General features: G+C 46.0%; 6 protein-coding genes across 6 annotated transcripts; all 6 read left to right on the forward strand.

The window, feature by feature from the left end:
- Nucleotides 1-251: 251 nt before the first annotated feature.
- Nucleotides 252-2,514, forward strand: FOIG_12319 (uncharacterized protein; the record flags this gene model as incomplete). The annotated part of the gene is made up of 4 exons (XM_031213217.1): nucleotides 252-386; nucleotides 439-1,583; nucleotides 1,633-2,419; nucleotides 2,470-2,514. The coding sequence occupies 4 exons, from the start codon at nucleotides 252-254 to the stop codon at nucleotides 2,512-2,514; spliced, it is 2,112 nt and encodes a 703-aa protein (XP_031056962.1).
- A 1,078-nt stretch (nucleotides 2,515-3,592) lies between these two features.
- Nucleotides 3,593-4,433, forward strand: FOIG_12320 (uncharacterized protein; the record flags this gene model as incomplete). Its single annotated transcript, XM_031213218.1, has 4 exons — nucleotides 3,593-3,721; nucleotides 3,785-4,038; nucleotides 4,088-4,205; nucleotides 4,257-4,433. 4 exons carry the CDS (start codon nucleotides 3,593-3,595, stop codon nucleotides 4,431-4,433), a joined length of 678 nt encoding a protein of 225 aa, XP_031056963.1.
- A 2,020-nt stretch (nucleotides 4,434-6,453) lies between these two features.
- On the forward strand, nucleotides 6,454-7,108 carry FOIG_12321 (uncharacterized protein; the record flags this gene model as incomplete). The annotated part of the gene is made up of 2 exons (XM_031213219.1): nucleotides 6,454-6,571; nucleotides 6,621-7,108. 2 exons carry the CDS (start codon nucleotides 6,454-6,456, stop codon nucleotides 7,106-7,108), a joined length of 606 nt encoding a protein of 201 aa, XP_031056964.1.
- Nucleotides 7,109-7,192: 84 nt separating this feature from the next.
- FOIG_12322 (uncharacterized protein) lies at nucleotides 7,193-7,607 on the forward strand (the record flags this gene model as incomplete). Its single annotated transcript, XM_031213220.1, has 2 exons — nucleotides 7,193-7,399; nucleotides 7,446-7,607. The coding sequence occupies 2 exons, from the start codon at nucleotides 7,193-7,195 to the stop codon at nucleotides 7,605-7,607; spliced, it is 369 nt and encodes a 122-aa protein (XP_031056965.1).
- A 685-nt stretch (nucleotides 7,608-8,292) lies between these two features.
- On the forward strand, nucleotides 8,293-9,370 carry FOIG_12323 (uncharacterized protein). The gene is made up of 2 exons (XM_031213221.1): nucleotides 8,293-8,524; nucleotides 8,577-9,370. The coding sequence occupies exons 1-2, from the start codon at nucleotides 8,413-8,415 to the stop codon at nucleotides 9,332-9,334; spliced, it is 870 nt and encodes a 289-aa protein (XP_031056966.1). The 5' UTR covers nucleotides 8,293-8,412; the 3' UTR covers nucleotides 9,335-9,370.
- A 992-nt stretch (nucleotides 9,371-10,362) lies between these two features.
- On the forward strand, nucleotides 10,363-11,436 carry FOIG_12324 (uncharacterized protein; the record flags this gene model as incomplete). The annotated part of the gene is made up of 2 exons (XM_031213222.1): nucleotides 10,363-10,741; nucleotides 10,802-11,436. 2 exons carry the CDS (start codon nucleotides 10,363-10,365, stop codon nucleotides 11,434-11,436), a joined length of 1,014 nt encoding a protein of 337 aa, XP_031056967.1.
- Between the last annotated feature and the right edge of the window lie 353 nt (nucleotides 11,437-11,789).

The raw sequence follows: 11,789 nt of genomic DNA on the forward strand, positions 1-11,789 counted from the left end.
CCCTAAAATACATTGACTCCCAATTTCAAGCTTCAATTCTATTCACCAGATCCAAACCAAAAACACGGATCACCAGATGAACATGCCACAAAATCAATCGCACTTCCCGTGGTAGCCCCAGGTTAGCCAGAGCCTGGGGTCATAGAAAATCCGGGGCAACTAGCTCACCCATGCTCTATAATATCCGAGCTCCCCGCACTCTCCCCCTCCAATCTCGGATTCTCCCCCTTCAACCTCGGAAACCCACCAAAATGACTACCCCAGTAACAACAACACCATTGTCCGAAGCATCAACGGCCACAAATCCAGTGAATCGGTCAAAACGTGTTCTGCCTTTATCGCCAGATACAACCCGCGAGTCCGAGAACCGTCGGAAAGCCTCCAAGGTGAGTTACTTTTCAGAAAACGGATTTATGTACTTGTTCTTACAGAACCTAGGTTAGCCGAGCTTGTGATCACTGTAAACTCAAGAAACTCAAATGCTCTGGAACTCTCCCCTGCGAAGGCTGTGTGAAAAGACGTCTAGACTGTCAATATGACTCGCTTTATCGCAGAGGAAGGCCACCGACGCCGCCAACCGTCGGACCACAGCGAGGATCTATGAGTTCAGCACCTCCTGATACTAATCCTGAACAAACGAGTTCAAGATCCACGTCACAAGGAGACTCTGGCCTTGAAACTGCAGAGATTGAGGGCCAATTCTTTGATCCCACGTCGAATCTGACTTTTGTACATCGTGCGTGGAAGAGATTGGCACAGCAGACGCAGCAAACGGAGTCGAGATCTGGGGTCTTGACGGGCGCGGAGAATTTACAGCCTCTTATGTCTGCTGGTGATAAACCCTTCACTACAAGGGGTGACTCGAGCTTGATGTTTGTCAGTCAGCCAGAAGCTTTTGAGCTGTTCAACTACTATTTCGAGAACTGTGTCGTCACATATCGCATTCTGAACAGACAATACTGCCAGGCATGGTTTGAAGCTGTCATTAACAATGTTCATAACGGACAGCCTCTGGACACAGGTATTGGTCATGCGAAAGCTGCGATAGTGGTCAATATTCTTTCTATTGCGAGTTTTCGACAACACAGAATCTCGGAACAGGCCTCACTTCCGGGTGGCATGTCTATTATGTCACAGCAGAGCGAACAGTACTTTCTCCAAGCATCCGAGCTCACTGCCCAAGAGACCGGCCTACCTCGACTCGAATCGGCTCAGGCGCGAGTTTTACAGGTGCTTTATCTCCTTCAGACATCACGGATGAACCAAGCTTGGTATGTCTTCGGTAATACCGTGCCTATTGTTACGGCGCTTGGTCTGCATCGGAAGTCGACTCAATATCGAAATGGAGGTCGACAGCCCACGGATTACATCATATCTGAGTGTCGGAAGAGGACCTTTTGGGTTCTGTATACCATCGATAAATACCTAGCCGTTGTTTTTGGCAGACCTCGATTTTATCATGACAATGATGTCGACCAGGAGTTTCCGGATAGAGTTAATGATGAAGATATGACACCACAAGGACCGTCACCATTGGAGCCCGCCATGGACTGCCATGTTGACTCACTGCTCTTTCACGCTAGGTAAGAGAGACCTCATAAGCCGCCTTTACCATCACTTACAACGTATCAGGATTGCAATAATCATCGAAAATGTATCACGGCAGGTCTACTCACTCAAAAAGATGCCACCCGAAGAACGCCTTGCAGCAGCCCAAGGCTTCATCCAACAGCTCCACGAATGGCGTCAAGCTCTCCCTCCCCATCTTGGCACCGTTCGCCCCTCAAGCCTAATACCGATATTCTCTCGACAAGCCACTGCTCTAAAGCTTGCGTACTGCCACGCTGTAATGCATACGACTCGGCCGTTCCTTCTTGATCACTCAGAAGATTGCAGTCCCGCGTTACAAGCTTGCGTGACTCAGTGTATCAGCGCAGCGAAACTCGCACTAGAAATCGTCGATGGCATGTTTTCTGAGAAATCAGTCTTATTCCATGCCTTATGGTGGATGCCATACGTAACCTTCTGTGCATTAGCAGTTGTTTACGTATGGGATATTCAACAAAGAAGCAACACCACCGCTGATCCTGGCAACGCGATGCTCTTCGACCTCGCAGAGAAATGCCAGAATCATCTGGCGAGAACTATTGCTGCTGAGTCAGCCAGTCGAAGATACAGCATCATCATTGAGGAACTACGACAAGAAGCAAGACAAGGACCACAGCATGCTACAAGGCCATCACAGACAATTCAATGTCAGCAGGAGTCACTCATCTCAAGTGAACATGAGTCGGGGACGAGTATAGATGAGTTGGGTTCCATGTTTGATGATCAGGACGAAACGAGTTCGGGGTTACAGTCTATTATGAATCCATTGAGTCAGTGGCAGCCGACTGACTGGTTGGATCTTGACTCTTCGGTATGTATTAGATATGAAGTTGATGTGGGCAGGACTAATGATTTCGATAGGCATTCACTTTCTTCTCTCAGCTTGAAGATTCAATGCTTTATTAGTAATACACAAGTACAATTTTCAGTTATTAAGACCGTATCTCTTTTGTCCACAGTCGTTTGTCAGTGCGTGAATCACCTTCAGTGTAACGTTGTCCATGAAACATTAAATATCCATTACCTTGCTTGATCTGAACTAATCCTCAAGGCCTTATCGTATGGTCAAGTGCTAGAAAAGTTAAGGAAACCTTTACAGAGCATTCTATATCTTTTGCACTTAGTTACTACATAGGATAGCAAAATTCCAAGGACCATAGTAAAAAGAAACTTTGGCTACACTTATCAGGCCCCAAACCCACCGTCGCTTGATGATGGTGGCTCTTTGGTCCGGATGTCTGCTTTATCCATATGCTCATTAAAGAATTCAAGGGCCCCTCTACAGTCAGCTCTCTGGACCCTCTTAGGGTGCATCATTTCCTCTTCAACAGATGCCAGAAAATTCCACAACGACTCCTGGCTCCATCTTGTATTGTACCATATTCTGCGAAGTTGGTTGTTTTGAGGCTCCATGTAGTACTGCGAAACTCACCAGCCCACCGCGCAGTTGTCGTTTTATTTTCGATTTGACACACCGGCTGCAATTTCTTCAAAGCTCAAATCATTCTGGGAACACAGCTAGCGAATTCGGTCATGTCATTGAATGTCGTATACCCCGCTGCCTATACAGGGGAGCGATTGAGTCATTCGCCGGTATAGTCTTGTTCTGAGATGATAATAGGATCATAGCCGAGGTCGACTACAGTCTTGCATCTAACGCCTAAACACTGGAATAATAATTGTTCTAGGCTTTTGTCAGTTTACGTGTGCTGAGACACCTAGTGCGGTACTTTTGACGACTTCTAATTGCGTACGTACACATGGCGCCTGAAATTGCGGGAAGAACCCCTCAACTATGAGGAGTAGGAGTGTACGCGTCTATGATGCTTCGGACAGGCCCATTTTTCATACCACGACATCCTGAAGTGGGCTATTGTGAAATCATTTACTTAAAGACTAAACAGGTCTTCGAATTCTAGGTACTTATCCCATCGAAGAACCTCATAGATCTCATCTCATTACTGCCTTGCTCATTGCTGCGAAAATGTCTCAATTGACGCTGTTTACAGATAGCCGGTTCCCTTGTCCCCAGAGACTACAACTGGTGATTCTCGAGTTGAGTCTCAAAATCACCAACATTCATCAGTTGGACATCATCAAGCGTGAGCAGCAGGTATGTGATATCGATATTGCTTATGAGACCAAGCGACGCTGATACCTTTTGCAACTGTCTTAGAAGCCAGAATTTCTTGAAATCAATCCTTTTGGAGCTGTTCCATGTCTCCAGGACCACTCGCATGATCCAGTTCTTGTTCTGACTGAGTCACGGGCTATTGCGCGATATCTCGCAGATCGATATGGCGGACCGGGCAATAAACTCATCCCTGACGGTGGAGTTGCAAAGGCGAAGTTCGAAGAAGCTGCATCCATCGAATTGACCTCTTTCGATGCTGTTGCTAATCCACTGGCCTTCGAAGCCTACTTTAAACCGTGGGTAGCCCTGCCGAGGCGACGATAAGAAGTTAACAGCTCTTTCCAGGCAATTTATGAACCAAGAGCCGAAGGAACAGGTCGTCAAGGATCTCAAAGTGAAACTTGAACGAGTTCTCAGACTCCTTGACCAAAAGCTCAGCACACAGCCTTTCATGGCTGGCGAGGTTAGTATGGTTGTAATTCGACTCTTGTAGCAGTGCAGCTGACATACATAGACTGTTACACTGGTTGACTTTTTTTATGTCCCGTATATGCACTACCTGCAAGATGGAGTTTGGCCTACCCTTCTAGCAGGTTACAAAAATCTGCTTACTTGGTGGAACCAGATGAAAGGTCGAGAGTCCTACCGACAGATGTATGCGGATGGAAATAAGGGGATCTATGATGCCTAAGTCGATGATATTATTGTTGATTGTCATTTGTGTTAATGATATCTATTCTCTACCTTTATGTGGGCTTAAAGCTTCTTTTAACCCCTCAGCCTTAATTTTATCACTGGTAATATCACGGGCGAACTCAAAGTAGACATGTATCTTAATACTTCTGATGATATATACTAGCTGATTCTTTTATGTCTCCTTTGTATTCTACAAATCAATTCCCCAATCTTCAGATATCCGACTGTCTAAAAACGTATTAAAATAGTTCTTATTTCTGTGTGGTGATATAAGGTCTTAGCCACAGGTCTTAACTACAAATAACACATCTAGCTCGCAATATATCGAAATATTTCGGTATCCTCTTATAATTAGTTCAATCTTCTCCACCTTTTCCTGCTAACTGATTCTGTTGGGAAGCAATGCATATTCGAGACGGTCCTTTAGCCCATCAGCTAGAAACCGGGTATTGCCCAAGTCTCCCAGAATTATCATCACCTGTAGAAAACAACTTGTGAAGATTCTTGGCTGTCTTGTGAAGGATAGAAAGGATGTTTGAGATTTGTTTATTCGTTTGTCTTGTGGAAGATTCTTATGCTAATTTAAAGCCACTTTATGCTCTGAGAACTGAATGAATCCTGACATTGATTTAGAGCAGCTTCTTATGATTGTGAGTAAGGCTTGTCGAGGCTCCGTGATGGGTTGACTTGGGTGCGCTGTGATGGCTTCCGTTGCCGGTAGCGAATCACTGCCTTGTGCTGCCCGCTTTCAGATCAGCTTTTGGTGGTAGAATTATAGTGTTAAGAAACTACTAACTGACTCTAGTTTGCGAGGTACCATGACCTGCCACTGGTTGCCAGACCGCTAGTAATGGTCAGTATGAAAAGTCAATACTTAGTAGACTGCATGGATTTTGATTCTAACCTCGACTACCTCATAGTTTCTACTTCCAAAGTACCCATCTAGCTTCTGTCTAAGCTTCTTGTTTCTGTACTCGAGAGTCAAGAACTGTTGAATTATATTTGCGGGGATCTTTATTTCGTGAATTAGTTACCAATACAGGGATAATTTGCTTGTACAAGATCTTGCTTGACCACGTCACATATCTGCTTTGGTTTACTTGAAAAGGATCCTGACTGTGATATTTATACTTCGAATCCTAGTCTTACAGTGCCAATAGACGAGGCAACACTTGAAGTATCACGACTCTGCATCAACTGAGGGAAGAGAACTAGCTGTGAAACCTGAGCTGCCAGAGCATATCATTTCTGTAGGTAGCACACTGCAAAGTCAGGCAGCAACGTTAAGTCTGTTAATCATCTGTGTCACTCACTCCCAGGACTTGATGTTCACATCCTCATAGACCAATGCTGCCGTGACACGGAGGGAAAAGAGCTGTGAAAGGGACATCGTGAAGGGGATTCAGTAACAGCCAGGAACAAGGGAATTCGTGAATGTGACTCCCAAAGGGTCTGTATCACGCCAAAGATTCTGATGACTCACTGTGTTACCTCTCTCTGTCGGATGAATAGCCAGCGCTTAGCTTTTAGTGTAGCATTGAAAGCCGCAAGCCCAACCAAACTTGTAAAGCACTCAACTCAACTCACAAACATCGCCAAACAATCAACAACCTTCCAAACGAATCTGGCGAAACTTCTTTGCCAACATGTCATGGATCACGATAAGGTCAGAGTTACAGGAACACGACTGGGATCTGCTCGACTTTTCGCCACAGCCCAACGACGTATTCAAAATTTCGAGACCGTCTGAGGCACCTCAATCAGGCGATACCTGTTCTCTCGGTCCCATTAACGGCCCGAATCTGAAAACCAAGCGACAGTTTCTTGCGTGTGACGATGACTTCCGTCAATGGTGAGATGTAAGTGATCTCCCTTGATTGAATTATACTGAAAGCCTTTTAGAGCATTTCCCCGTGGAGTCCGGATACGAAAGCTTCAAGCATAAACTTGCTTCTGGCCTCGAAAACTGACTCCCTTGACGAGCTCTCTTTTGTCAGACGGGATTTCAGAACGTCATGGACAAGCTCAAAGTCCATGGATCTATTGTACGAGCTATCAATCGCAATATGAGCTGTGCCTTTATTCATTTTCCATTCACATGGAACCCTACGAGCAAGGCTATCCCTTCTATCGGTCAGTCAATATGCAACATCTCATAACAGTCATTCTTATTTCTTTTTAGTCTACAATTGCCGAACTTCTGCTTGCTGGGAGGGAGATATGGCCCTCTCTGTGACCTTCTTTCCTGGAAGTCTCACAACTAATGCGGTTTGGTACGGATGTGATCTGTCCAAGCGTAAGTTCTACGGAGATCTGATTACCGATTCTGAGCTCATCTACGGTCAACTAGAAAACTTCGACGGAGGCGTCTTCTACCCAATGGTTCTCCCGGTAGTATTTGCTGGCTTCGAGAGGGAGAGGCACATTGGTACGGTGAGGGGGTGTCTGATGCAGTTTGTCCAGCGAATTCACGATCTCGCCCACCAGGACCTCCGATCAATGAACAGGAATGAAAGTTCCATGAGCTCTGAAAGCAATAAACTCGAAGGTTGTGCCGTTGATGAAGGGAGGGTGTTTAGCATCGTACTTTCGACTGGTATCGAGTTTCGTTCACTCAGAGGCTGCCAAGCCTCTTTCACAACTCAAGACAAATTCACATCAACCGCATGAAGAGCAAGAGCCTACTGTGCTTTGTGGCAGAATATCAGTTTCCTGAGGATTGGGCTGCAGAACTTGCGGACCCAGCTTCGCAAGATGATCGATCATGTTGATCAGCTTCATGATACTGATTTGGACCTTCCCGTTGCAGCTAGAGTCCCCAACAGCCAGACCAGATTACATATTCTCCAGGACGTAGGGGTAAGACTGAAGACAAGGCTCCAGGACCTCGTTGATGAGTACGATGAGTACATAAGACAATGCACTCACATTATGGATGGCCTAACTTTGGTAACACAGCTGGTACGTATCAGTATGTAAGTGAAGACTTGGAACTAAACAGTTACAGGAACTGAATAGTATCGGCCGCAAGGACGCAAGGATCAACCAGGAGATATCTCGAGTAAATCTCGAGGTTGCGCAAATGACACGTCTCGATGGTAGTCTCTTGAAGTCTATCGCCATGCTGGGCATGGTCTTTCTTCCTACTACCTTTGTCTTAATAAGTTAGAGAGCAGCTATGGTCGTCAAGCTCTAATTCTGGACAGACTTTCTTCTCTATGGGCTTTTTTTTTTCAGTTGACAAAGAAAGAGGGGGAGGGAAACGAGATGCTATCGCCGCACTTCTGGGTTTACGTCGATGTTGCTGTTGAAATGACTATTCTCACTATGCTTACCTATCTTTCACGCATGCACCCTGAGAGAAAACACTCCTTAGACGGCTAATGCTACTTACAGATTGACTTTTTAGTAAGATTGTTTCTTCTTCCAGATGTATATCATAGTAATCAATGATGATGATAATGATAATAACGATCATAATTATGATTATTATAAATACTGTTATGAGACAGTAAGTCCTTCTGTTGCTATACTATATCAAGCATGCCGTTCTCTTTTTTTCTTTTTTTCATGACACCTTAACTTGACTTTTCAGCACCCAAGCAAGCACGCAGAACATAATCCACTATGAAGATGACCTCGGCTAAAATCGCCCAACGTTTAATCGGCCCTCGGTCTCGTCCAATTTCTCAGCATTTACAACTCTAGTCGAGATATCCAGAGCACAAGGTAGCATTTCTATGACGAACTTAGTGTGTTTAGTGTCAAGCGAGGTGTAGGCTTGGTGTGATTACGACTGCGACCACTGACTGGACTTAGCCTAACTCGGCAAAGTCACCATGTGGCTTGCAGGGGTGTCAGCAACTAGCATAAGTGTGCTCTGCTCTGCTGCAACTCTTAGCCCTTCTCCCAATTTTCTTTTCCCAAATCTCGTGTTGTTACCTGTCAAACACACTCTCTCCCTGACCCCGTCCATGTCGTCCTCTAAAGTTAATGAAGTCTGGGACTTGGAAGATGTTTGGTTCGGCCTAACAAGCTCTGCAGAGCGGAGAAAACTGCAGAATCGGCTCAACCAACGGGCCTACAGTGGGTCTCGCGTATCCAGACCGAGTTGCTGAGGCTAAATCAGTCCTTGTAGGGAGAAGAAGACACCACAGAAATCTGGCCGCAGTACAGGAGTCTGTGGGATGTACCCAAGCCATCAATCCAAAGTCAGCAAGGTCTTTCAGTACACAGGCCGGTTGCGTCGAACGGCACTCTGTGCATGTCAACAAACTTGCGGAGCGCCCTATGTTTCTGCTACTTAAGTGGCCGAACTTACGGCGTGATGCCTTGGAATTCTTGCAGAGAGCCACTACAAACTGGAGCCTCAACTTACCCCAACCACGGGATCTACCAAGCTTGTCACGACTGAATGCCTTCGATGCTCTCGCTCGCAACGCTATGGTGCTACGTATCCCTCATGAGTATCTTGAGACAGATGAGCACCACTCACTATTCAATTACCACGGCCCTGTTGTTCATTCTTCTAAAGCACCTCTGCCTCCAAGCCTATGCCCAACAGAGCTCCAGAAAGCTATCGTTCATCACTCTTGGCTCGATATTTTCCCTTTCCCTAATCTAAGAAACAACATCCTCCGTGGCATCCAGCTAGGCCAACTTGAGGAGGATGAGCTCTGTGATAGGCTTTGTTGTGATTTACTAAGTTTCAATGAGGACTCCATCCCATCCCTGCTGATCTGGGGGGACTCGTGGGATGCAGCGGGATGGGAATTCAGTCCTCAGTTCTTTGAGGAGTGGGGGTTTTTACTCGAAGGATGTCCTGAGCTGATACAGGCAACAAATTATTGGAGGGAAGTACGCGGGGAATTGAAAATTGAATTTGACTCAAACTAGATGGCTTTCTCCTTTATTACAGTCTCTATTTTAATCGCCTTCTTTGAATAATTAACAATATTGGCTACATCGAATAGTAAATATGGGGACGTGATTATCCTTCCAGCTCCAACTAAGAGGAGTCAGCTCCTCTTTAACTCTTAGGAATTAATAGGTTAGACGTTTTATGCCGTTTATGCTTTTATTATTAGAATTACTAAAGGGACCATGGATTGCAATAACCGAGCCCCAACAAAAGCTGACGAGGCTAATCATTTTCATGCAGTAACTTAGTGATCTGGTATATATATTTCAGATTATTGTTATATAAACTCGCCATATTATATTACTTCTTCACGGCCAGCTTTTCATACGACCATCATATATCCATAATGCGGTGTACATAGAGTGATTCACCCAATAGTGCTCAGATAGCTATTAACTGAATTCCATCACTCTTGTCTCGCATAGGAGGGTCGCCACAACGGTATTGTTCGATTTACTGAAGTTCTACTGTAATATTGAGTGCGGGGTAATTTGCCACGTTCACAGTTGTTGATGTCTATGTTGTGCGTTGCAGGTAATTACATCCAGAGAAAAGACTAAGTCGTCATTGGCGCCTTGACTACGGACACCACTGTGGTGGGAAGGGGATAAGCAGGACGCATATCAGTTCCACCTCACCGGAGTCTACCATCATCCCGCCCCCATCTTTATCATAAGAAGATGCTTGCTTGTACGGGCCCACCATCGATTCCACTCACCTCCACAACCTAGAGGCAGAGCGCTTGGAATGATATCCCTCAACCCAACCGACATCCAACCGATATGGTGGGCAAATCCGCATTTGCGGAATGTTGAAGCTAGTAACTCCGTCACCTTGCGAAGATAGGGTCCGAATTTTATCGGCATCCGATGATTGCGAGTCGAACCTTACAAAAGTCAAGCCCGAAACCGCTGTTTCACCAATCCTCGATTTTCTTTTTTAAAGACTCAACTAGTCTGTTGCACTATTCATTTGGGACCACCTTGTTCACCAGTCGATCGTTATGGCATTCACTGCATACGCCGAGGAGCATTTGCGCCCAAACGGGCCCAGCGATGCGCGCCCTACCGCACTCCGAGTTGTCCGTGATCTGAAGCTCGACGGAAAGCTAGAAGGACGAGTGTTCGTTGTTACAGGCGGCACCTCTGGCATCGGCTACCAAGTCGCGCGGGCAATACATGCCACTGGTGCCGACCTCTACATTACCGGCCGCGACTCTAACAAAGGTGAGTTAGTTGCGACCGAGCTTGTTGAAGATGGACGACCCGGTAGAGTGGTTTTTGTTCAGATCGAACTAGACTCTCTTGCAAGTGTTCGAGATGGAGCTGCCGAAATTCTGGAAAAGTCTGGTGGAAAAGTCAATGTGCTCATTAACAATGCTGGTAAGCTAACTTATCCTCGCTCACGATGCAATTCACAACTTGACTGATTGAAACGATTAGGTATCATGATGTGTCCCTATGAAAAGACTAAGGATGGTTTTGAGTCTCAGTTTGGTATCAATCATCTCGGCCACTTCCAACTTTTTTACAAGCTCAAGTCAGCATTGCTTTCCAGCGCGACACCAGAATACGCATCTCGTGTCGTCAATCTCACGTCGTCGGGACACCGGCTGGCCCCCCTTGATACAGACGACTATAACATCACGAAGGACTATACCCCATTCAAAGGCTATGGCGCTTCCAAGACAGCCAATATCTATTTCAGTAATGAGATTGAGCGCCGCTACGGATCTCAACACCTGAACGCTTACTCCACCCATCCCGGAATGGCAAACACCAACATTGGACAGTACTTGGATCCGGAAACAGCCAAAGCCTTTTCGAGTTTTCCAGGAGCAAAACAGATTACTAAGGAAGCAGCTCAAGGTGCCGCAGTGCCCGTACTCGCGGCTTTGTCCCAGGAGCTGGAAGGTAAAGGCGGCCTTTACCTTGAGGACTGTCGGCAATCTGGACGGGCTGAAGGTGTCAACCCAATCGAGCACCCATACGGCTACGCCTCCTGGATCGAAGACGAGGAGAGCCAACGGAAGCTATGGGTCGATAGTCTGGCTTTGGTTGGCGGCAAGGATGACTAGGTGGCATGCCATGTAAATACCGTCAGGCAAGCATGTCGCATGAACGCAGATCGCGCAAGCTTCGAGCTCAAGGTGGTACCTGGACAGGATAGGTTCTCTAATTTCTTTATCATTAAACAGCAATTATGGTGATTGCGTTCTCGGTGTTTTCCCAAAAACCGCTCTAGTGCTGTTGAACTCTTTTTGTACGCATTTTAACTGTGGCAGAGTCTTAAGATAGCCTTGTACAGCTTGAAATCTCAATACTTACAATGATTTGCTTCCCCATTCGTTGGCGTCAAGGCCTGTAGCCACATGTCAAGATGATAAGTTGATTCCCACATTTGCCACAAGGAAGAAAGGATCACCTCATC

This window comes from Fusarium odoratissimum (assembly GCF_000260195.1).
Source record: "Fusarium odoratissimum NRRL 54006 unplaced genomic scaffold supercont1.26, whole genome shotgun sequence".
NCBI classification, from domain to species: Eukaryota; Fungi; Ascomycota; class Sordariomycetes; order Hypocreales; family Nectriaceae; genus Fusarium; species Fusarium odoratissimum.

What these genes read in the sequence shown, in the direction of transcription:
- FOIG_12323 (XM_031213221.1), top strand. Translation starts at nt 8,413, where the DNA reads ATGTCGTCCTCTAAAGTTAATGAAGTCTGGGACTTGGAAGATGTTTGG. An exon ending in GCTCAACCAACGGGCCTACA is followed by an intron (nt 8,525 to 8,576) that starts GTGGGTCTCGCG and finishes CAGTCCTTGTAG; the next exon opens with GGAGAAGAAGACACCACAGA.